The sequence below is a fragment of the Salmo salar genome, chromosome ssa10 (genome assembly GCF_905237065.1).
Source record: "Salmo salar chromosome ssa10, Ssal_v3.1, whole genome shotgun sequence".
Taxonomy (NCBI): Eukaryota; Metazoa; Chordata; class Actinopteri; order Salmoniformes; family Salmonidae; genus Salmo; species Salmo salar.
The window spans coordinates 27,377,367-27,403,277 of record NC_059451.1 but is presented as its reverse complement, the minus strand read 5'-3'; the positions used below and the strand labels follow the sequence as shown (position 1 = coordinate 27,403,277).

At 40.7% G+C, this 25,911-nt stretch overlaps 1 protein-coding gene across 3 annotated transcripts in view; it reads left to right on the top strand.

The window, feature by feature from the left end:
* Positions 1-25,911, top strand: part of LOC106613900 (tetratricopeptide repeat protein 39A-like) — a 43,384-nt gene that overhangs the window by 1,085 nt on the left and 16,388 nt on the right. Inside the window, exons 2-5 of one of the 3 annotated variants that reach the window (XM_014216644.2) lie at positions 1,167-1,220; positions 1,342-1,392; positions 1,677-1,730; positions 10,377-10,481. In XM_014216644.2, coding sequence (XP_014072119.1) covers positions 1,167-1,220; positions 1,342-1,392; positions 1,677-1,730; positions 10,377-10,481 — 264 coding nt within the window. Of the gene's footprint in view, positions 1-1,166; positions 1,221-1,341; positions 1,393-1,676; positions 1,731-2,638; positions 3,192-10,376; positions 10,482-25,911 lie in introns of those variants that run through there. The other 2 variants (XM_014216645.2, XM_014216646.2) reach the window with 2 other exon arrangements.

Below are 25,911 nucleotides of genomic sequence, written 5' to 3'. Positions count from 1 at the left end.
ACACCGTTTCCATCATCATTTGTCGAACGGATAAAAACGTATCTTTAGAAAATGTCTCCTATCTGCCGTTTCCATTACACATTTAGCAAGGATTTCTTTTGCGACATTTCTTTTGTCGAATAAATCTTTGTCAATGGAAACCTCCCTAGTGTTTAATGATTGATTTGTGCCATGATTTTAGATTACCTATCAGATTATTGAAGCAGGGACGGTTCTTGGGGGGGGGGGTTTGGATCCCCTTGTGGCCCCCCTAAATGGTACTACTGGCCCCTTGTGGCCCCACTGTATTGAAGATATGGCAGATGGATTTGATAAACATTGAGTGATTATGTAAGCATTCTGATTATGATAAACTTTTTTATTTGACAGAAATTTGAATGTTATTGCCAGCTGTTATATTAGCATTAGGATGGAGACAGCATGTAGTAGGAAATGTAATATATTTCAATTCTGCAAAGTAAATAAGAAAATTAAGCCACTTTAGATTACTTTTTCTCCCCATCAAATCAGTTGATTTTCAGACTCAAAAACCTAGGAATAGCTTCTCTAAAGTATAATCTAAGATACCTAGATCATACTTTATAGAAATGTAAAGCACATTTGTAATCACAGTACCACCATGTTGCTCTTTAACATTACATGCCATCACCAGTGGTTACATCTGGAGATAAATGTACAGTCAAGGAAGTTCAATTAAAATGGGGTAAAATTAGGCTTACTGTAAAGGAAAACTTTTGTAATATCATGTTAACAAATATTTATTAGCAGTTATGGAATTCATACAACTCTTTTCTTCAAAATACAAAAGGAAAGAACTAAACTGCATAGTAACAGGCTACTTACCAACTAGCTTGTTACAAAGTAATTACACATTGTTCAAATTGTTCTACTGATAGTTATTCTGGAGTAAGGCCTATGTAAAAGAAAGCAACAGCTACCAACCCCTCTCAGGTGACAAGCTTTGATAAAGAAAAATACACTGTGCTGAATATAAAGCTACTTAGGGAAACCAATTCACTGAAATATAAATATAAACTATAATGGTAAATGGCTCCAAAGAATAGCATCTACAGTAGAGGCCTTGTATTATCGTTGGCGATCTCGGCATTGGTAAATGAGACGCATCCCTGGTACTTACTGTTCTGTCTGTTATACTGTGACCCTAGGGACACCCTGCAGGCGAAAGAAATCTCAGCCGACCCCAATGGCACCACAACTCTGTAATTTACATGAAAAACATGGAACAGTTTCTGTGAAATCTATATTTATTCTAGTTATGCCAAGGCATTGAATGGGATTTGATAAATATAAACATTTTATAACAGCATGGTTTGCTTCTAGGTTGTCCGTCATAAACAGTCCAGAACTTGACCCCATCCTCACAGATTTCAAGTAAGTTTTCCCAGCTGTATTTCTTAGAAACAATGATCTTTCAACTTCGGTCCCCTCGGCATGTTTGACAACAGAGTAACTGAGTTACATTTGTACTTTGTCTCTGTTCATGATACATATTCCATTTTGGTAAATCTGCCCCTGCACTGAAAGTATTTTTCGGTGTCAAGATTTCTATGGGTTACAATATTATGTTACTCACACAATATTACCTATTCAAATAGTTTCCATACCTTGTGCTCACCTTTTTTTCTAAATGGCCTCAATTCTGCCCCCTGTTTCAGGTTACAGTTACCAGACAACAAAGAGGCACTCAACTCCACAGAAGCATCAAACACGTAAGTCTCAGAGTCAATGGCTGATGGCTGAGTGATATACAGGTAGTTTGTGGAAAGGATATTGACAGTTAGCAGTCGGGGGGGGAGAGGGGCAATAATCTCAGCTCCGGTCCAGGCAGGGATTGACCAAGAGGAAGACGAGCTTATCTTCTCATCCATAGAGATATAATTAGATTTCAATGCCTCTCACCTCTCACCAATGCCTCTCACATGTGGGAAGAAGGCTGTTGTTGTGACCACACAGTTTTATTGACATCACATGATTGAAGGTGGAGCTGTCCCTGAAATAAATTGCTTTCCCATGATCATTTATAACAGAAAGCAATTCCACTGAAGCAAAAAGAGCAGGAGCCCAAAAAAGTTTTGGGACTAAATTGAACCCCTAGATGTAGTCCTAGTGCTCATAGATTTAAACACTTCAACTGATTCAGCTTAACAGATGTCAGAGAGAAAGCTAATTGAACACTGTGTGTGTGTGTGTGTGTGTGTCATGAGCTGACCTCTTTCCTTGTATCTTGAGATGTACAGATTTACCATGTTGCAGATCAGTTCTCCTCTATGACCTAAATGTAGACAGCTGTCTGAGAGCCCATTCTGATAAGTGGCTGGCTCCTTTCATGGGTCATTCACTTTCAGAGCGATTGGCTGTGGTGTAATTACTGTGTCTCTATGGTACTCATCTCTCCTAAGCGCTACACAGCGTCCTACTGGCTCTGTCCTACTGGCTCTGTTATAGTGGGCAGTGTGTCTGTGCTGCTGCAGTAGTTAGCCTGAGTCACTGCAGTAAAGGCTTCCTTCTTCGCAGGACTCTTCCTCTCACCGGCATGAAGTCACTTTACATCTCTATACGGAATCTTACTGAGGGATTTTGAAATCTTCTATTCAATATATTCAGAGATCTGAATTAGTACCTGAATATTATTATTATTTTTTTATCATCTGAGTGCGGTTGCCTGTCCTCTTCGGTTGATGTAATAGCCAGGGTACCTCTTATCTGTGCTGAATAGTTAATTTTTTTTGTGTATGATTTTTGTTGTTTATCATTTGACTGGAGTCCTGTGCGGCTAGGCCAGCCCTGCCACTGCCTCAGCCAATCAGTGAGGCGACTGCAGTGTGTAGCGTGAGTGTGATGATGGGAAGAGGTGGGATAGGAGGACAGTTTAGGGACTGTGTGTGTGAGAGCGATAGAGTGTGCATGCATGTGTGTTTGGAGGAAGAGAGTTGGGGGGTGGAAGATGTTTAGTTTCCCTACGTGTGATAGTCATCCCGATCTTATTAAGAGCTGCGTTCTTCCTCCCTGCTGCTGCTGCTGCCAGGAGGAGACAGTGTGTCGGGCTACGCTGCTGGAAAGGCCTGAGCCAGAGATAGTCAATTATCTTCTGCGTTTGCTGTCTTTACTTCCCTCTAGTACTCTGTCTGCCAGATGAAAATGTCAGGAGAAGCAGAAACTCTATCAAACGGGTAAGAGTTATTCAGATACTGCTGCGTGGTGAAGTGATAGGTACTGACAATGTGTTGAAGTAAACAGAGAGATGCTGAGTTTGTGGTTTTGTGTGTGTGTGTGTCTTTGAATGTGATATACTGTCACTATTAATCAATTCTGATTTTGACTGTGATTGAAATAAGAGAGGATTCTTAATTGAGCTGTATGCAGTAAAACTGGACATGTGTTTTAAAGATCCACCTCATCTCTTTTGTCTCATGACTTCATTGTGTTTAGGAGCAGCTTGTTTTACTGCTGTAGTGCTTTGTTTGCCTTTCTGTTACTCAGCCTCCAGTACTTTAATTCAATGTAAAATAACACTGGTGAAAGAATTCAGGAGGAAGGCAGATAAAGCTATGTTTTGTCACTCTATCTTTGTGTGTGTTTTGTGTTCACGTTTCCCTCCAGAGAAATCAGCATCGCAGAGTTGCTGACTTCAATTCATTAATTATCTGGATGTATACTACGCACAACCTTTCAGGAAACGATAGCCTTCATTATGTGTACATTATCATGCCATTTCTCAGACCCACCTACATTATTCCCCTATTGAGTTTATGGTTAACAGTCTTTATAAGTGTGCTATGTTCATTCAAATGGCCATAGTAGCCAATAGGCCAATGTGAAACTACATTGTCCTGCTTTAGCACTGTCTCTTGAACAAGTCTTCTTGAGTTGTCCGATTTACATCTGTACTCTCTGCTGGACAAGTTTGCTATCTTTGATCTGATAAACAACTTAACTAGCTCTCCAACATAACAGCCAAGTCACTTGACATTTTTGATGTGCGTCAGCAGGTTTTCTTTATTCAATAAGAAATATCACATTTTATTAAAGGTGGTGTGCTGATTGTAGCAACTGATTTGAAACTGGACCTTATGGACCTTTTAGATGGAAATACAGAAGCTACTAGAATGCATCCATCTTTCTGTATTTTTATACCGCATTACTTTTCAGGTATTGCTTATACATTTCATTATAACTAAGTTAATTGAATATGTTCATGACTGTGTGTGATAGTATTAGGCCCTAGACTGTCTGTGTTGCGCTGACATTCATCACTGTGTGTTAGTGAGCAGGAAGTTACAGGCTGGTGCTGGTCATAGGTTGGATGGATGGGATGGTCATCCCCATGTCATTAGCCTGTGAATGAGTGGAAATACAGGCTTGTTGTTCCATATGATCCCTATTGGACTCATTATAGTTTGAGAGATTTCAGCGATGGTCTAGCACAGGAATGGGCAACTGGCGGCACACCCTTTTGTAGGCCCGTGGATTCATTTAGGAAATATAGAAACTCCGTTGCGGGAACTCAATCGCGGTCTCAACTTACTGTTGAGTTAGAATAGTACTTAAGGTGCAATTTCGAAATTTGTTTGCGCATCAGCAGTTTCTCTTATGTCAGTCACTGACAGTCACTCAATTAGCCGATGTCAGGATTTGTTTTTTTAGATTGTTAACCTCTATGGGCAAGCGTCCCACCTACTCAACAGCCAGTGTAATCCCGTGGCGCGTTATTCAAATTCCTCAAAAATGCAAAAACTTCAATTTTTCAAACATATGACTATTTTACACCATTTTAAAGACAAGACTCTCGTTAATCTAACCACACTCTCCGATTTCAAAAAGGCTTTACAACGAAAGCAAAACATTAGATTATGTCAGCAGAGTACCCAGCCAGAAATAATCAGACACCCATTTTTCAAGCTAGCATATAATGTCACATAAACCCAAACCACAGCTAAATGTAGCACTAACCTTTGATGATCTTCATCAGATGACAACCCTAGGACATTATGTTATACAATACATGCATGTTTTGTTCAATCAAGTTCATATTTATATCAAAAACCAGCTTTTTACATTAGCATGTGACTAGCATGTGAATAGCATTCCCACCGAACACTGCCGGTGAATTTACTAAATTACTCACGATAAACGTTCACAAAAAGCATAACAATTATTTTAAGAATTATAGATACAGAACTCCTCTATGCACTCGATATGTCCGATTTTAAAATAGCTTTTCGGGGGAAAGCACATTTTGCAATATTCTCAGTAGATAGCCCGGCATCACAGGGCTAGCTATTTAGACACCCAGCAAGTTTAGCACTCATCAAAGTCAGATTTACTATAAGAAAAATGTTATTACCTTTGCTGTCTTCGTCAGAATGCACTCCCAGGACTTCTACTTCAATAACAAATGTTGGTTTGGTTCAAAATAATCCATAGTTATATCCAAACAGCGGCGTTTTGTTCGTGCGTTCAAGACACTATCCGAAAGGGTAAATAAGGGTGACGAGCATGGCGCAATTCATGACAAAAAAATTCTAAATATTCCATTACCGTACTTCGAAGCATGTCAACCGCTGTTTAAAATCAATTTTTATGCCATTTTTCTCATAAAAAAAGCGATAATATTCCGACCAGGAATCTGCGTTTAGGTAAACAGACAAAAGAAAAGAAAGCATGGGGTTGACTCGCGCACGCGCCTAAGCCCATAGTACTCTGATCGGCCACTTGCCAAAAGCGATAATGTGTTTCAGCCAGAGGCTGCCTCGATATCGTTCAGCTTTTTCCCGGGCTCTGTGAGCCTATGGGAGCCGTAGGAAGTGTCACGTTATTGCAAAGATCCTCAGTCTTCAATAAAAAGAGCCAAGATGAAACACAATTTGTCAGACAGGCCACTTCCTGCATGGAATCTTCTCAGGTTTTGGCCTGCCATATGAGTTCTGTTATACTCACAGACACCATTCAAACAGTTTTAGAAACTTTAGGGTGTTTTCTATCCAAAGCCAATAATTATATGCATATTCTAGTTACTGGGCAGGAGTAGTAACCAGATTAAATCGGGTACGTTTTTTTTATCCAGCCGTGTCAATACTGCCCCCTAGCCCTAACAGGTTAAGTTAGTCTAGCCAGCTATCTAAACTTGTAGTTGTCATGGTCGAATTACAGAGCGTGGGGCTCCCATTGATTTTGTTAGTCACTCTTACTCAGATATCATACTAAAACCTGTAAACATTTCTCTCCACCCTATGGCAGAAGGTGTAGAATTGCAGTAAATTAGCTGTAAAACTGCACATTTTTCTCTTCGTCACATGACAAAATTAGTAGAATTGAATGAAATGAATTATAAAATTGCTCAATCTTTTCTCCGCCCATGGCAAAATGTGTAGAACTACAGCAAACTTGCTGTAATTTAAAAACCAATCTCCGCTGTCAAGAGCAGGGCTGCTAAAATGTTTGGCTCACAAGGTGGGGCCCCATTTGGGCACCCAAAGGGTTAAGGCCGGCTCTGACTGCATCTGTGGGTATGGATGTGGTTGAACAGACCCGCGAGCCACTTCTGCCCCTAATGATGAATTCAGATTTTTTTGTGGCTCCCACCCCATCAATGTTGCCCTGGTCTAGCATAAAGAAGTCCTCTGTATCACTGATCTGCAGGAATGTAAAGGGATGTCAGTTAGCCGTCTTCATTGTAGAGATTCTCCTCAGTTGTGTCAGCCAGACTCCATTGTTTGGTTCAATACATTGTGTCCATGAGCCCAATTTGCTGAGAAGACATTGTCGACTTTTGGACTGTTAAGCTTGGGGTGGTTTAGGTATGGTACAGTTTGGCAAATAGTGTGACGAACCGCCACTTTGTTGTGAACTTCAGAGGCCTCAGCCAAATTGTTGCTGTGTCTTTCTAGGTATTACTTTGGACAGCTTACTTGGAACCTTTTTTTGAAATGTTACTGAGGTCACACTGTGGCTTCAAAGGTACAGATCCTTTCTGTACCAGTAAATATGTTGTAAACAAACATAAAAAATGTTAATCAATGAAAGTACAGTTCAAGTTGTAAGTTTACATACACTTAGCTTGGAGTCATTAAAACTCGTTTTTCAACCACTCCACAAATTTCTTGTTAACAAACCATAGTTTTGGCAAGTCGGTTAGGACATCTACTTTGTGCATGACACAAGTAATTTTTCCAACAATTGTTTACAGAGAGATTGTTTCACTTATAATTCACTGTATCACAATTCCAGTGGGTCAGAAGTGTACATACACTAAGTTGACTGTGCCTTTAAACAGCTTGGAAAATTCCAGAAAATTATGTCATGGCTTTCGAAGCTTTTGTTAGGCTAATTGACATCATTTGAGTCAATTGGAGGTGTACCTGTGGATGTATTTCAAGGCCTACCTTCAAACTCAGTGCCTCTTTGCTTGACATCATGTGAAAATCAAAAGAAATCAGCCAGGACCTCAGAATTTCTTTTTTAGACCTCCACAAGTCTGGTTCATCCTTGAGAGCAATTTCCAAACGCCTGAAGGTACCACGTTCATCTGTACAAACAATAGTAGGCAAGTATAAACACCATGGGACCACGCAGCCGTCATACCGCTCAGGAAGGAGACACGGTCTGTCTCCTAGAGATGAACGTACTTTGGTGCGGAAAGTGCAAATCAATCCCAGAACAACAGCAAAGGACCTTGTGAAGATGCTGGCGGAAACAGGTACAAAAGTATCTATATCCACAGTAAAAATAGTCCTATATCGACATAACCTGAAAGGCCGCTCAGCAAGGAAGAAGCCACTGCTCCAAAACCACCATAAAAAAGCCAGACTACGGTTTGCAACTGCACATGGGGACAAAGATTGTACTTTTTGGAGAAATGTCCTCTGGTCTGATGAAACAAAAATAGAACTGTTTGGCCATAATGACCATCGTTATGTTTGGAGGAAAAAGGGGGAGGCTTGCAAGCCAAAGAACACCATCCCAACCGTGAAGCATGGGGGTGGCAGCATCATGTTGTGGGGGTTCTTTGCTGCAGGAGGGACTGGTGTACTTCACAAAATAGATGGCATCATGAGGCAGGAAAATGATGTGGATATATTGAAGCAACATCTCAAGACATCAGTCAGGAAGTTAAAGCTTTGTCGCAAATGGGTCTTCCAAATGGAAAATGACCCCAAGCATACTTCCAAAGTTGTGGCAAAATGGCTTAAGGACAACAAAGTCAAGGTATTTAATCACCCATTTGAAAGACCTGTAATTTGATGCCGAAGAAATTAGAAAGCAGCTCACTGAAGAAACTGTGAAAAGAATCCAATAATCTTGTCAGATAAGAAAATTCTAACGTTAGGCTGATGGCAGTAAAAGAACACTCAATAGTAGAGACAGTGGAAAACCATGTACACTGAACAAAAAATATAAATGCAGCCATTTCAAATAAGGAAATCAGTCAATTGAAATGAATTAATTAGGCCCTAATCTATGGATTTCGCATGACTGGGAATACAGATATGCATCGGTTGGTCACAGATACTTTTTTAAAGGTATGTATGGGCGTGGATCAGAAAACCAGTCAGTATCTGGTGTGACCATCATCAGGCTGTTGATTGTGGCCTGTGGAATGTTGTCCCACGCCTCTTCAATGGTTGTGTGAAGTTGCTGGATATTGACAGGAACTGGAACATGCCGTGGTACACTTCGATCCAGAGTATCCAAAGTATGTTCAATGGGTGACATGTCTGGTGAGAATGCAAGCCATGGAAGACTGGGACATTTTCAGCTTCCAGGAATTGTTTGCAGATCCTTCCAACATGGGGCTGTGCATTATCATGCTGAAACATGAGGTGATGGCGGCAGATGAATGGCACCTCAATGGGCCTCAGGATCTCGTCACGGTATCTCTGTGCATTCAAATTGCCATCGATAAAATGCAATTGTGTTCGTTGTGTGTAGCTTACGCCTGCCCATACCATAACCCCACCACCACCATGGGGCATTCTTCTTCACAACGGTGACATCTGCAAACCGCTCACCTACACGACGTCATATCATCTGCCCGGTACAGTTGAAACCGGGATTACTCCGTGAAGAGCACACATCTCCAGCATGCCAGTGGCCATCAAAGATGAGCATTTTCCCACTGAAGTTCGGTTACGACGCCAAACTGCAGTCATATCAAGACCCTGGTGAGGAGGACGACCACACAGATGAGTTTGGTTGGTTGTGTGGTGCAAACCCACAGTTTGGTTGGTTTGGTTGTGCAAACCCACAATTTCATCAACTGTTCAGGTGGCTCTTCTGAGACGGTCCAACAGCTGAAGATGCCGGATGTGCAAGTCCTGGGCTAGAGTGGTTACACGTGGTTGTGAGGCCGGTTGGATGTACTGCCTAATTCTCTACAACAACGTTGGATGCGGCTTATGGTAGAGAAATGAACATTCAATTATCTGGCAACAGCTCTGGTGGACATTCCTGCAGTCAGCATACCAATTGCACACTCCCTCAATTTGAGACATCTGTGGCATTGCGTTGTGTGACAAAATGGAACATTTTAGAATAGCCTTTTATGTTCCCCAGCACAAGGTGTACCTGTGTAATGATCATGCTGTTTAATCAGCTTCTTGATATGCCATATCTGTCAGGTGGATGGATTATCTTGACAAAGGACAAATGGTCACTAAGAGGGATGTAAACAAATTTGTGCACAAAATTTGAGAAAAAGCTTTTTGTGCATATGGAACATTTCTGGGATCTTTTATTTCAGCTCATGAGACATGGGACCAACACTTTACATGTTGCGTTTATATTTTTGTTCAGTGTAAAAGCCTGCTCAGATTGGGTGGGAAAGTGGGACAATATCATGACCTGCACTCCTCACAGAACGTTTGGAGGTTGTCCGTGTTCCTCTTGCCCCCCCCACACACACTAAAAACAGAACAGGGGCACTGCAGCAGAGCTGCCTGGGAGAGAAAATAAGTGACGTGGCTCTTTTTAAAGATATCCGTTACTGTAGATAGCCAGTGAAGTGCTCCTTTCTAGTTAAAGCTGTGTCATGCTACTCTACAGGCTGCTACTCTACATAGAACTCAGACATGTCACCTAGTTGACATGAACAAACACATAGGTTTTGTCCTGGGGTTCATTCATAAAATAATATAATACATTTACGTCCACTGGGAAGTTGGCAGTAATCAGCTTCTTTCATTCAACAATGTAAACCTAATTTATCAGAGGTAAATTATTTACTGTTCTGAGGGGATGTCAAGAATATAATGTGTTATTCTAACATTTAGGTCCTGCACTGAGAAGCAATGGGTAGGTACTTAATTGACCAATGCTTCATCTCTCTCGGTCCCCTTTACCCCTTTTCTGTGTCTCAGGTCCCAGAAGTCGGACCTGTCTTTGGCCCTAGAGGACTGCATGGCAGCAATGGACCTGTTCCTGAGGAATGACTTTGATGAGGCCCTGTCCAGGCTTCGCTGCAGGTGAGAGACCTGTACCCTGGTAATGTGTGCCCATACAAGTGGCTGGTAATAATACACAATGTGACTGGTGCTACAGTGTACACTCTGTGGTAGTTTCATAAACACCACCACCTCTCCTGTTTGACACCAGTTCAGCATTGTGTTCAAACACACCATCAGGTTTCTTAAATTTCCTCTGTGAATGTTCTCCATTATCATGGCCTTCTCAACATTCAATCTTTTCTCTTCTTTGGCCACTCCCAAGTCCCAATTTCTCTCCAGCCCTCCCTACCGTGTCTTCCATTTCCCATCCTTTCACTGTTTCACAACTCAATGGATGTACTTAGTCCCTTTCAGTTCCCAATGTTGATATCCTGTCTTAGACTAGGCTACCATGTATTCAGAACTATGTATACAATTCATCTCTCCAAGTCTTGGCATATTCTGTCAGCTGTCACCCTGGGGCGAGACAAGGGGAGTGATGGTAGACTTGTGTTGTGTAGGCAGAGCAAAGGTGTAGGCACTTAAACTCCCCTATGGCTTCCTTTGTTTGCTATTCCAAGAAAACCTTTGTGAGAAAAGCCTCAAGAAAGCCTCCACGTCATCAGCATCCTAGTGTGTAATATTACCTAATGTGTTTGTTGAGCATAGGTTTACACAGCATTGTGTGGTAGAACAATGATAAGAGAAAATCTTTGGGAGAAAAAACCTGTAGAGAAAGCCTGTGGTGCTGAAATAGCAGTGTCTCTCTCTCTCCATCTCTTCTTCCCTCTCTCTCTCCTTCCCTCCCCTCAGGCTGATGTATTGTACTGACGCAGTAAACTGGGCCAGGTATATTCCAGAACCTCTGCAGAGCAGTGAGCACACAAAGTGGCAGGCTTTCTCCCATATACTAAACTCTTGTAATAATGCAGAGAGTATGTTTATACTGTGGGGTCTGCCCTTCCATATCACAGAATGATGAACACAGCAATATAATGTATGTTTTAACTACTCATGGTATAATCGTAACAACATACACGAACTCAAGTCCTTTTGTTCACCTGACCTAGAATTCCTCACAATCAAATGCTGACCTATATTATTGTTCAAGGAATTTTTGAATCCCAATGATACTAATTAACAATCAATAAGCCTTGACTAATCCCCAAGGTTTGTAAGACACTGGGTTAAGAATAATTAGGCAAGGACTCAGCTTTCTGCAAAACGTCTGTACAGTTTATTCAGAGAACGTTCTAAAGTCAAAAATCAAGACAGTCCTTTTATAATACAAACACATTCTTATCTTTAGACCACTCCCTTCTCCAACAACCAGTACTTTTCCACTCACCACAAAGAACCATAAAACTTTCCACATTCTTCAAGGCTTTCACCTTCCCTCCCCCATTGAGACCCTCTTGGGTTGAAACCCCCTAATGATTTCCTATTACCTACTATACAACTTTACTCTGTTTACATCCCTACTAAAGAATATAACATCCAAGTATTACCATACTACCAAATCTACCCACATCCTGATTTTATCTTCCCATGATTCTCAAACATTTCCCCCTATCCTACAATTTCAGAGTGGAACAATTTAGTCATTATTCTAACACATACAAATTATTCTAACAATCCACCCTTTGACTAAATGTTACACACTGATACATAATTTTTTTATTAGAAAATAAAATCATACCCAATCAAACCATTACATGTATTTACATAATTTACTCATCGATGGCTGTTTAATACTACTTCCAATCATAACTCTTCTGTTCAGGATTTTTATCATGATCTTCATTGAATAAACAGTCTCTAAACATTGAAAATCGTCTCATTAAGTTCCGGCTCCTCAGGATTGAATGTATCAACGGTGTCCATCAGGTCTAGATCTGTATCTCGTTCATCCAATTGGTCAGACTCTGTGATGGGCCCGTACCTCACCATCTGCTGAGTCACTGCACTCTCCCTAACCCTAACCCTCATCTAGGACCAGTCCTCTCTTATTTCTTAATATTTTACTCACCACTGGCCTTTGATGACTAATCCTCACTGGTTGTACCAATAACACTGGGGCGCAAGTACCTACCCACCCTTTTGGTAACATCTGTCTTATGTGTCCTTGGTCAGAACATGCCCACCATACATCAGTTACAGGTGCTGTGAGGTTAAGAATCTTCTCCTGCACTTTCCAATCTAAGTCTGTCACATTCACTACTGTCTTACATCCATTAAAATCTCCCAAATCCCTACTACCATTCCTGTGTCCATAACACTGATACTCTCCAGGAGTTAGAGTGAACTGAGTTGGATTAGCTGCGCTCTTTAATCTGGCCAACCCCATCCCTGTACAGTTTATGTCTTCCTGATTAGATCCTAAGTCTAACACACAAGAAAGCATCGTCTGTGGCATTGGAGCAGTCAACATAGTTGGTCGCCCAGTAGAACATGCATAACAATTAGTTTGGCCCAGAGCCCTGGCTGTGTAATTCATCCATTTTAACCAGAGATTTTCATCTGGTATTCCTTCCATCTCCCCTTGGTTCCTTTCTTGGAGAAGGAAATCCTTCACATCAGGTAGACTAGTGGATTTTCCACCTGAATTATTAATTCCTAATAACGGATTTACTACGGTGTATTTCCCTGTAGTGTCTGTCAACTGAAATGATATGCATGTATCCTTGCCATACTCATCAGCGCATGCCATATACTTCATTTGTATGTCATTACTAGTTACATTTTGTATAGTTACTACTATCCCCAACATACATGAGGGAATATCCTTATTCCGTTCAACACCCCACTGTGCACTCCATTTCCAGATATTAGTCTCATATTCCCTTCCCCCTGTGTGTTTAAACACCTGGGACCAGGAACACGTAGACCTAGTTGGTTGACACATTAAGGGAGTGTTGTCGTCAGTTATCTCATTATAACAGTGTCCCTTTCCATTAGTCATATTTAGTGCCCTCATCCTAAATCTCGCGTTTTGTTCTTCTTTAACCCCTATTTTATATGTTATTCTTCCTTGCCTGTCCTTATTTTGAGTAGTTTGTATTTTGCTTCTCAACCCTGGTAGAGATTCAGTACAATTTAGGCCGACTGGTGGTGGATCTGGATGTATCAGAAATATTATTAGTACTATGATGCAGCTTAGGGTCCCCCATATTCCCAAAAACTGCCAACCCTCCAGCCTGTAGCCTATCTGCCCGGAACCACCCCATACTCACACTCTAGGAGCACACACAGTGATGACAGGTCGGGTTAGGGAATCTTCGTTAACCTCTATGGGCTAGGTGGGACGCTAGCGTCCCCCCCGTGGTGCACTCCATCAACAGCAGGTGCATTTCAAGAGCGGCAAATTTGAAACCAAATAAATGTCAAAATTCAAATTTTTCAAACATACAACTATCTTACACCCTTTGAAAGATAAACATCTCCTTAATCTAACCACGTTGTCCGATTTCAAAAAGGTTTTACGGCGAAAGCATAAAGTTAGATTATGTTAGGAGAGTACATTGACAATAGCTGTGTGTAATGTTTTGTCAATTCAAAGACAGGGTCACCAAAACCATAAAACCAGCTAAAATGATGCACTAACCTTTTACAATCTCCATCAGATGACACTCCTAGGACATTATGTTAGACAATGCATGCATTTTTAGTTCTATCAAGTTCATATTTATATCCAAAAACAGCGTTTTACTATGGCATTGATGTTGAGGAAATCGTTTCCCTCCAATAACCGGCAGTCAAGTCAGCACCACAAATTAAATAATTAAAATTAGAAAACATTGGTAAAATATTATATTGTCATTTAAAGAATTATAGATTTACATCTCTTGAACGCAATCAACTTGCCAGATTTAAAAATAACCTTACTGGGAAATCACACTTTGCAATAATCTGAGCACTGCGCCCAGAAAAATACGCGTTGCGATACAGACTAGCCGCCATGTTGGGGAGATCTAAAATCGAAAATACTATGTAAATAATCCATTACCTTTGATTCTCTTCATCAGATGTCACTTCCAGGTATCACAGGTCCATAACGAATGTAGTTTTGTTCAAAAAAGCTCATCATTTATGTCCAAAAATCTCCGTCTTGTTAGCACATGATCTAAGCCCGCCGGACTTCACTTCATGAACGAGGGGAAAAAATATATTTACGTTCGTTCAAACATGTCAAACGTTGTATAGCATAAATCATTAGGGCCTTTTTTAACCAGAACATGAATAATATTCAAGGTGGACGAATGCATTCTCTTTTATAACGTATTGGAACGAGGGTACCCAACATGAACTCGCGCGCCAGAGTCTAATCGGCCATCACCGTTCCATGGCTCTTGTTCGGTCAGATCTCACAGTAAAAGACTCAAAACACTTTGTAAAGGCTGGTGACATCTAGTGGAAGCAATAGGAAGTGCCAAAACATTAATCAACCCCTGTGTGTTTCAGTGGCATAGGCTTAAAGGTAATTCAACACATCAGGTATCCACTTCCTGTCAGAAAATGTCTCAGGGTTTTGCCTGCCAAATGAGTTCTGTTATACTCAGACACCATTCAAACAGTTTTAGAAACTTTAGGGTGTTTTCTATCCATATATAATAAGTATATGCATATTCTAGTTACTAGGTAGGATTAGTAACCAGATTAAATCGGGTACGTTTTTTTATCCAGCTGTGAAAATACTGCCCCCTAGCCCCAACAGGTTAAGGAGGTAACCCCCGAACCCTATTGGTACTCGGTTCTTCTCCTAACTCTGTGTGTGATCAGTAGTGCTTGTATGTGTTCCTACCTTCTTGCAGTGAGTAACGGAGACCCAAGTGGCTCTCTCAGCTATTCTAACGGCAAAGGCTGTGGTTAACAGAACCTGGTAGGGTCCTTCCCAACGGGGCTGTTTCCAGTTTCTTCGTTTCAACGATTGGATCCACACCCAGACTCCAGGCTGTATTGCGTGTGTCACCTTCTTCTGTATTTCACCTGTTGGACACAAAATCTTGGACATACGGGTTTGGTTAACAAACAGTCTTCTCATGTGTTCTGCTAGTATATCTTCAACTTCTATGTCTACCTGTTCTGGTCTCTCTATCTGCTATTTCTATCTGGTCTACCTGATTAGCTGAAATATAATCCATTGCTTAAAGAAATAGATCCTAGTAAACCAAATCTAGGGATAATCTCTTGTCCTAATACTTTAGCTACCATAATCATGTCCACCAAGTAAGTTGGGAACGCTTCTACCCATTTACTATTCTTATCTATTATTGCTAAACACCCTTCTTTCCCTCACTCCGGAATAGGTTATAACATATATCAGTGAAGTCCATTTCTAATTGTTGGAATGGATATTCTACCTGAGGGGTATTCTCCCAGTGGTGCTCATCCTCTACCTTGATGATTATTCTATGCACATCTAACACACCTTGAACAAAAACAATTTTGTAAGTAATTTGTTATCACTTATGCTACGAAATGTTACCTAATTCTTTCCATCAATGTTACCTAATTCTTTCCATCATCCCCCCTGTTGATCCATGGCTTTGCCCATGCATCAATATTGCTGCATATCTAAACAATGACTTAGGTAGTATGGGCAACTTATCCTTATACCAAATTCCCTCAGTATAGACAGCTCCTAACTTTTTCCATTTAGAAATCTCCTTTACTGGTGGTCTAGACTGACTAACTTTTAGTAGGGTTTTGTCTATGTTTACTTCCTCTTTCAAATATTGCTGTGTGGGTGTCTGTGGTTTAAACCTCTTACATCTAGATGTTCCGCTAGCGGAACGCCTCACCAATATCCAATGGTATAGCGTGGCGCAAATTACAAATACCTCAAATGCTATAACTTAAATTTTTCAAACATATGACTATTTTACACCATTTTAAAGACAAGACTCTCCTTTATCTAACCACATTGTCCGATTTCAAAAAGGCTTTACAACGAAAGCAAAACATTAGATTATGTCAGGAGAGTACCCAGCCAGAAATAATCAGACACCCATTTTTCAAGCTAGCATATAAGTCACAAAAACCAAAACCACAGCTAAATGCAGCACTAACCTTTGATGATCTTCATCAGATGACAACCCTAGGACATTATGTTATACAATACATGCATGTTTTGTTCAATCAAGTTCATATTTATATAAAAAAACAGCTTTTTACATTAGCATGTTTTGTTCAGAACTAGCATACCCACCGAACACTTCCGGTGAATTTACTAAATTACTCACGATAAACGTTCACAAAAAACATATCAATTATTTTAAGAATTATAGATACAGAACTCCTTTATGCAATCGCGGTGTCCGATTTTAAAATAGCTTTTCGGTGAAAGCACATTTTGCAATATTCTGAGTAGATAGCCCGGCCATCATGGCTAGCTATTTTGACACCCACCTAGTTTGGCACTCACCAAACTCAGATTTACTATAAGAGAAATTGGATTACCTTTGCTGTTCTTCGTCAGAATGCACTCCCAGGACTTCTACTTCAACACCCAATGTTGTTTTGGTTCCAAATAATCCATAGTTATGTCCAAATAGCTGCGTTTTGTTCTTGCGTTCAAGACACTATCCGAAGGGTGACGCGCCGGCGCTTATCGTGACAAAAAATGTCAAAATATTCCATTACCGTACTTCGAAGCATGTCAAACGCTGTTTAAAATCAATTTTTATGCGATTTTTCTCATAAAAAAGCGATAATATTCCAACCGGGAGACGTTGTATCCGTTCAAACACTGAAAATAGAAAATGGAGTCGTCATATGCACGCGCGCACCAGTGTCATTGTTCTCAGAACGACCACTTTCCAATACCCCTACTGTTTTTCGCCCAGGGACTGCAGAGTTATCATTCCATGTTCTGGCGCCTTCTGAGAGCCTTAGAAAATGTCACGTTACAGCAGAGATCCTGTATTTTCGATAAAGAGGCTACAGAAGGCCAAGAAATGGTCAGAGAGGGCACTTCCCATATAGAATCTTCTCAGGTTTTGGCCTGCCATATGAGTTCTGTTATACTCACAGACACCATTCAAACAGTTTTAGAAACTATTGAGTGTGTTCTATCCAAATCTACTAATTATATGCATATTCTAGTTTCTGGGCAGGAGTAGTAACCAGATTAAATCGGGTACGTTTTTTATCCGGCCGTGAAAATACTGCCCCCTATCCCAAACAGGTTAACCTACTCCTTGACTAGTTTAGCCCAAGCTTGCTTTACAACCTTAAAACCCCTTCAGTCTGTCTTCAAACAGGCTCTCAAAGTGTTTGTTAGGACTACCCTGCCATTAGACACACACTACTGTGATTAATGTGCACTGTCCCTGTAAAATAAAATTAACTCAACCTGAGGTCGATGGTGGCCAATTCAACACCTCACTGTCTGTGTCCTCTGAATTTTTTTAAAATCAGCATACTTGTGATAATAATCCCTAAGATTGTTGCATAGCTGATTGAGTTTATCCTGATAATTTCCCTCTGCAATCCACTGCAGAACAACTCTGTCCCCCTGTCCTGGGGTCCAGTCTCCCTTCACGGCTGCCCAATCTTTTCCCACTATCTGTCTAACTGCTCGTTCCAGCTCCCCGGTATTTAGTTTAAAACTTTCGGTCAATCCTTCCATGTCCCTTCTGAACCCCTCTATTTCTGTCTTTGGGTGTACTATTCCCTCTAAGGCACTTACTACATCTCTCTGATTCCAAGCTCTATACACTTGCATTGTTTCTGGTTGATTATCTTCACCTGCCCTAGGATTTGGGAGTTCTATGAGAGGACACTGACCTCCTCCCACTCTGATTGAACCTCCCTCAGCCCTGGCCTATTATACGGTGCTAATCGCTTTTTAAGGTTAGATTCCCTTGGTACTGGCTCTTCTTTCCTCTCCCAGGCTACGTCTTTATCTCGTACTCTCTCTCTTTTCCTTGTTCTCAATCTATCTTTCATTGTTTCTTCCTGAGTATTTTTCTCTCTCTCCCTATTCCTACTTGACTCCCTTTCTCTCATTCTGTTCCGCTTGCTTTCTTTCTGTCCTTCCTGTTCTTTCCGGGACCTCTTTTGAGGTTTACAACCCATTATTAGTTAACACTTCCCGTTGTTACCCTTCTTGGAATTCAGAATAATTATTTTTATGACTTTTGATAGAATATTAGGTCTCACCTTTCCGACCTACTCAAATAATTAACCATTAATCCCTCCCTCTCGGGATAGTCAGACCTATTTGTGTGCCTCCCTTTGATCTAGACTATCCCTCTGAAACGTATTTCGATAGGTGATCTGTATTCATACAAATTATGTCCCTGACCTACTTTCTTATAATTTTTTTTATTTTTTGCCTTCTATATTACATTTTCCGCCTAATATGTTATTGACCAGTTATCGTTTAGGTCTCAATATTAACTCCAATTCTCACAATCTATGTGTGTGCTCTACTGTTATCATACTTACTCCCATTAGTCCTAGACTACCGTAACTTAATTTACTTTATTTCGCCATTTATATTACGTTTTCCGGCTACTGCACTTCAACCAGTTTTACTGTTAGGTCTTACTATTAGATACTGTACTTCAACCAGTTTTACTTTTAGGTCTTACTGCAACCATTTTTACTTTTAGGTCTTACTACAACCAGTTTTACTTTTAGGTCTTACTGTTAGATACTGTACTTCAACCAGTTTTACTTTTAGGTCTTACTGCAACCAGTTTTACTTTTAGGTCTTACTGCAACTAGTTTTACTTTTAGGTCTTACTGTTAGATACTGTACTTCAACCACTTTTACTTTTAGGTCTTACTGTTAGATACTGTACTTCAACCACTTTTACTTTTAGGTCTTACTGCAACCAGTTTTACTTTTAGGTCTTACTGTTAGATACTTACTTCGAAATTTGTTACTTAGATCTGTGACTCAGTGCCGCCAACACTAACATAGATACTTTTGTCTTATACTTTCTCTACATTAGATTATATGGACGGTATACCAGATACCATTCAATCCCGTTTGGTTTAAGAATCAAGCCTTTTCCCACTCTATTTTGACAAATGCAAAGTCAATTTTTTTAAGCGAGTTTTGTAACTTAACCCCCAAACTAATGAATAAAGATTACTGACCTTTTCCTTGCAGCTGAGTTGTAATTTTGGTTAGATCTCGTCACCGTTTACTGTCGTGTTCCAGTTCGCCACCGGCCTGAAATGAACCCTCAATATTAGAGGGCAGGTCTTTGTTATTACGGATGTTTCATACGCCCGTGCACGGTTTTCAGTGTCCCCTGGAATGACAGTCAACAGGTATTGAGGATCCGGCTCGAAGGACCAATTGTTCAAGGAATTTTCGAATCCCAATGATACTAATTAACAATCAATAAGCCTTGACTAATCCCCAAGGTTTGTAAGACACTGGGTTAAGAATAATTAGGCAAGGACTCAGCTTTCTGCAAAACGTCTGTACAGTTTATTCAGAGAACGTTCTAAAGTCAAAAATCAAGACAGTCCTTTTATAATACAAACACATTCTTATCTTTAGACCACTCCCTTCTCCAACAACCAGTACTTTTCCACTCACCACAAAGAACCATAAAACTTGCCACATTCTTCAAGGCTTTCACCTTCCCTCCCCCATTGAGACCCTCTTGGGTTGAAACCCCCTAATGATTTCCTATTACCTACTATACAACTTTACTCTGTTTACATCCCTACTAAAGAATATAACATCCAAGTATTACCATACTACCAAATCTACCCACATCCTGATTTTATCTTCCCATGATTCTCAAACATTTCCCCCTATCCTACAATTTCAGAGTGGAACAATTTAGTCATTATTCTAACACATACAAATTATTCTAACAATTATATCCCACGAAAATTCTCGTCGGTTATTGTCACAGCCGTGAATATCCCCCCTCAAGCCGATACCACGACGGCCCTCAAGGAACTTCACTGGACTCTTTGCAAACTGGAAACCATATATCCTGAGACTGCATTTATTTATTGTAGCTGGGGATTTTAACAAAGCAAATTTGAGAACAAGGCTACCTAAATTCTATCAGCATATTGATTGTTGCACTCGTGCGGGCAATACACTGGATCACGGCTACTCTAACTTCTGTGATGCATACAAGGCCTTCCCTTCAGCAAATCGACCACGACTCCTTTTTGCTCCTCCCGTCCTATGGGCAGAAACTCAAACAGGATGTACCCGTGACTAGAACTATTCAACGCTGGTCTGACCAATCGGAATCCACGCTTCAAGATTGTTTTGATGACGCGGACTGGGAAATGTTCCGTGCAGCCTAATATCGAGAATAATATTGATTTATACGCTGATTTGTTGAGTGAGTTCATAAGGAAGTGCATTGGAGATGATGTACCCACTGTAACTATTTAAACCTACCCTAACCAGAAACCATTCGCGCAAAACTGAAAGCGCAAACCACCGCATTACACCATGGAAAGATGACTGGGAATATGGCCGAATACAAACAATGTAGTTATTCCCTCCGCAAGGCAGTCAAACAAGCAAAATGTCGTTATAGGGACAAAGTGGAGTCGCAATTCAACGGCTCAGACACGAGACGAATGTGGCAGGGTCTACAGGCAATCACAGACTATAAAAAGAAAAACAGCCACGTCACGGACACCGTCTTGCTTCCAGACAAACTAAATACCTTCTTTGCCCACTTTGAGGATAATACAGTGCCCCCAACGCGGCCCGCTACCAAGGACTGTGGTCGACGTAAGACATTTAAACGTGTTAACCCTCGCAAGGCTGCCGGCCCAGACGGCATCCCTAGCCACGTCCTCAGAGCATGTGCAGACCAACTGGCTGGTGTGTTTACGGACATATTCAATCTCTCCCTATCCTCGTCTGCTGTCCCCACGTGCTTCAAGATGGCCACCATTGTTCTGTACCCAAGAAGGCAAAGGTAACTGAACTAAATTACTATCGCCCCGTAGCACTCATTTCTGTCATCATGAAGTGCTTTGAGAGACTGGTCAAGGATCATATCACCTCCACCTTACCTGCCACCCTAGACCCACTTCAATTTGCATACCGCCCCAATAGGTCCACACTGCACACTTCCCTATCCTATCTGGACAAGAGGCATACCTATGTAAGAATGCTGTTCATTGACTACAGCTCAGCATTCAACACCATAGTACCCTCCAAGCTCATCATTAAGCTTGAGGCCCAGAGTCTCAACGGCAACTGCACCGCCCACAACCACAAGGCTCTCCAGAGGGTGGTGCGGTCTGCCCAACGCATCACCGGGAGCAAACTACCAGCCCTCCGGGACACCTACAGCACACAATGTCACAGGAAGGCCAAAAGATCATCAAGGACAACAACCACCCGAGCTCTGCCTGTTCACCCCGCTACCATCCAGAAGGCGAGGTCAGTACAGGTGCATCAAATCTGGGACTGAAAGACTGAAAACCAGCTTCCATCTCAAGGCCATCAGACTGCCGCTCGGTCATCGCTCATCCATATATTTATATGTATATATTCTTATTCCATCCCTTTACTTAGATTTGTGTGTATTAGGTAGTTGTTGTGGAATTGTTAGATATTATTGCACTGTCGGAACTAGAAGCACAAGCATTTCACTACACTCGCAATAACATCTGCTAAACATGTGTATGTGACCAATAAAATTTGATTTGATTATTTGATTAACTATACAGCACCAGTCAAAAGTTTGGACACACATACACATTTTTTGGGGTGACTGTACTTGAATAAATGTTCAAAATTCTTAACATTTTCTGGACTGACTGACCTTCATGTCTTAAAGTAATGATGGACTGTCATTTCTCTTTGCTTATTTGAGCTGTTCTTGCCATAATATTGACTTGGTCTTTTACTAAATAGGGCCATCTTCTGAATACCACCCCTACCTTGTCACAACAACTGATTGGCTGAAATGCATTAAGGAAATCAATTCCACAAATTAACTTTTAACAAGGCACACCTGTTAATTGAAATGCATTCCAGGTGACTACCTCATGAAGCTGGTTGAGAGAATGCCAAGATTGTGCAAAGCTGTCATCAAGGCAAAGGGTGGCTACCTTGAAGAATCTCAAACTTTTGACTGGTACTGTACATTTCATCAAACAGCCAGATGTTCATGACCTACTTTATGTACATAGCAACACAGACAAAGGCTTGCAAGAGGAAAAAGGCAGTGCAATGACATCAAAACAGCCAACCTCATGCTTTTAATATCACAGTTTTAGCTTTTCTGATTAGACAGTAAAATCATGCATGGCCTTCTGCTCTCTGAAGCTACTATTTACCTGTACAATCATGCAGACTGGGCAGGAACAGCAGCGGGCCTTACGTAATTGTCCTATCCCAATCAAGGACTTGCCAGTCCCACCTCATTCCTGACAACTATTGTGAGAGAAATTTCAAGATTATGTTATAGTACTGTTATTGCATCAAATTGTTGTTTTATGCAACAGAATAAAGGGTTCATATAACCTCTAATGTGTCTGTGTGAACTGAAAGTGGGCCTCTGGGAGATTTAACACTGACAGTGGATTTACAATGGATTGGTGATAAACCTAACAAGACCACATTTCATAGCATGATTAGTGTATGTGTGCCTGACTGGAAGGTACCAGGAAGAGATGGCTCGGGGCCAGACCCTGGTTTGTTCACAATGAGAAGTTTTTACATCAGATACTGTCGGCTGTGAATTATAAGTTTCTTTCAAACAAATTTTAACCTTGTGACCCATTCCATACATCTATTGTTTGTCATGTAGACTGAAGGGGGAATCTTGGCTATAGAAGACCTTTGTACCTTTGTCTCGAGGCTCTCAACGAATCATCTGAGGGTGATTCGTCGACCAGCCATCATTATTGTAGAACACTCAATCGATTCACTTTGTGTGTTGTATTGCCCTGCTCCCTTATTAATTGAATAAAGATTTAGTTGACGTATAACTCTGACTTGTGTGATACGTTTGTCTCTCCTCATTTGATAGTAAAGAAATTAACCACCACACTATATGTGAGTGTTGTACACTAGGCATGGAACTGTTGATAGTGTATACATCGTGAAAGGTGAGGTAGGGGCTGTCCATCTATACTGAGAAATATGTAGAGATGGAACACACATGTTCAGACAAAGGGTGTAGCGTAATCGCCTAGCCAGACTCCGTCTCATTGGCTGTCCAAGATTCTTCTGTAATTTTGGTAAATGACAGGTAATGTATGGCAATCTATGGTAACTTTGTTAATTTACCTTGGAACAACTTTCAAAATGTTTATTCATAAACAGTACCAGTCAAAAGTTTTGACACACCTGCTCATTCAAGGCTTTTTCTTTTTTTTTAATAGTGAAGACATCAAAACTACAAAATAACACATATGGAATCATGTAGTAACCAAAAAAGTGTTTTGGTTACTACATATAAAATATATATGAGATTATTCAAAGTAGCCACCCTTTGCCTTGATGACAGCTTTGCACAGTCTTGGCATTCTCTCAACCAGATTCACCTGGAATGCTTTTCCAACAGCCTTGACGAAGTTCCCACATATGCTAGGCACTTGTTGGCTGCTTTTCCTTCACTCTGCAGTCCAACTCATCTGAAATCATCTCAATTGGGTTGAGGTCAGGTGATTATGGAGGCCAGATCATCTGATGCAGCATTCCATCACTCTCCTCCTTGGTCAAATAGACCTTACACAGCCTAGAGGCGTGTTGGGTCATTGTCCTGTTGAAAAACAAATGATAGTTCCACTAAGCGCAAACCAGATGGGATGGCGTATCACTGTAGAATGCTGTGGTAGCCATGCTGGTTAAGTGTGTCTTGAATTCTAAATAAATCACTGACAGTGTCACCAGCAAAGCACCATCACACCTCCTCCTCCATGCTTCATGGTGGGCCCTTGTCTATCTCCACAACAGTCAACAACAGAAGCCAGGCAGCAGGCACAAACATCCCAATTCATGGGCTGTTTTTACCATTCTGCACTTTCTCATGACTAAATATCTCTTGATTTATGTCTTCCTTTTAAATAATATGTGTATGGTTTTTGATGTGACATACATTTGATGATAAAGTGTATATTTACACATAGTGAAAGTGAGTCACACAAAAAGTGAAACTTTATTTTTGATAGGTAAGGTACCCAGGACGACACTACTCGTCTTGTGGCTAATAGACTAATCATTTTGTAAGTGCTGCTTCTTTTTGTACAGAAGTCCTCTCAGTAGTCCCATGAGTTGTTTTGTGGTCAATGGCAGTCAAATGTCAGGCATGCAGACATGCAACATTCCAGTTAAGAGATTTCTGTCTCACCAGCATTGTCTCATAGCTACTTTGACTGTGGTGGAACTTTCTGGGAACCAGTCAGACCAGCACTCTTGGGTGTGCATTGTCAGACCTGCAGTGTCACATTCAGGGACTTAACTTGGGCCTGTTTCCAAGGGAACATATTATAACTTAGGGTATTTTCACATATAGTTCTCTTTAAAACAACCGATCTCAGTCCTCTTTAAAGTGAACTCTTGGGTAAAAAAAATAGCAAAATAACCCTGTTCTCTTTGTATTCACACTGCCCTTGGCTTTGAATGAGGACTCAACTCTTTTGCCTGTTCACTTCACCTATTTTGTGGTCCGTCCTCTTTGCATTCACATTGCTATGTTTAGAATTGGAACCAAGATCTTTTTCCTACGTTCTCTCAATGCACTCTGGGTTTTTACAAATGCAGACAAGCTATTCCATCAGAATGTGTTATCGGACAGCTAGATATACGTACTTATATTTTTGAAGCTAATAGATTGCATTTAGTTAAAACATGAGAAATAATAATTGTAATCAGAAGATACTATCAACATGTAAATATTATTGGTAACAATAAATATCTGAAGAATAACTGCGAATTAAATAATACTGTAATTGAAAATATTACACACAATGTAGGCTACTGCCCCATTAAGAGCTAGAATAGATTTTGAACCTTATGTTGGTGTCTTCTCATGCTATTCAAACCCTACAATCGAATAAACAGCTTATGTAAACAAATAATCTTAACTAAAAACATTTTTTTTGTGTATCCTTGACAATCGCTAATCAATAGGCCTAACCAGTGGCGATTTTAGCATATACATCTTGGTGGGGGGAAAGAAAATGTGGGAACATGCCAGCAAAGAAACATATATTGCACTATAACGGTGACAAACGATACCCACAAACTGTTAGGGCCTACATAAAGCTGTCCCAACAGCAGAGTCCCAACAGCAGTCCCAAGACCTTACCACTGCTACACCTTTTAAAAAATCATAGCTGATATGGCTGACTTGCTTAAACAATTAAACAAATGTGGTTTCTACTGACAATTGAGATGTGCAAACTATAGCATGAGGGGACAACAAGCAGATAAGAGGCAATCCGTAATTTCGATTAAGACAATGTGCGAGCGACGACGGACGTAGTCAATATAACTATTTGT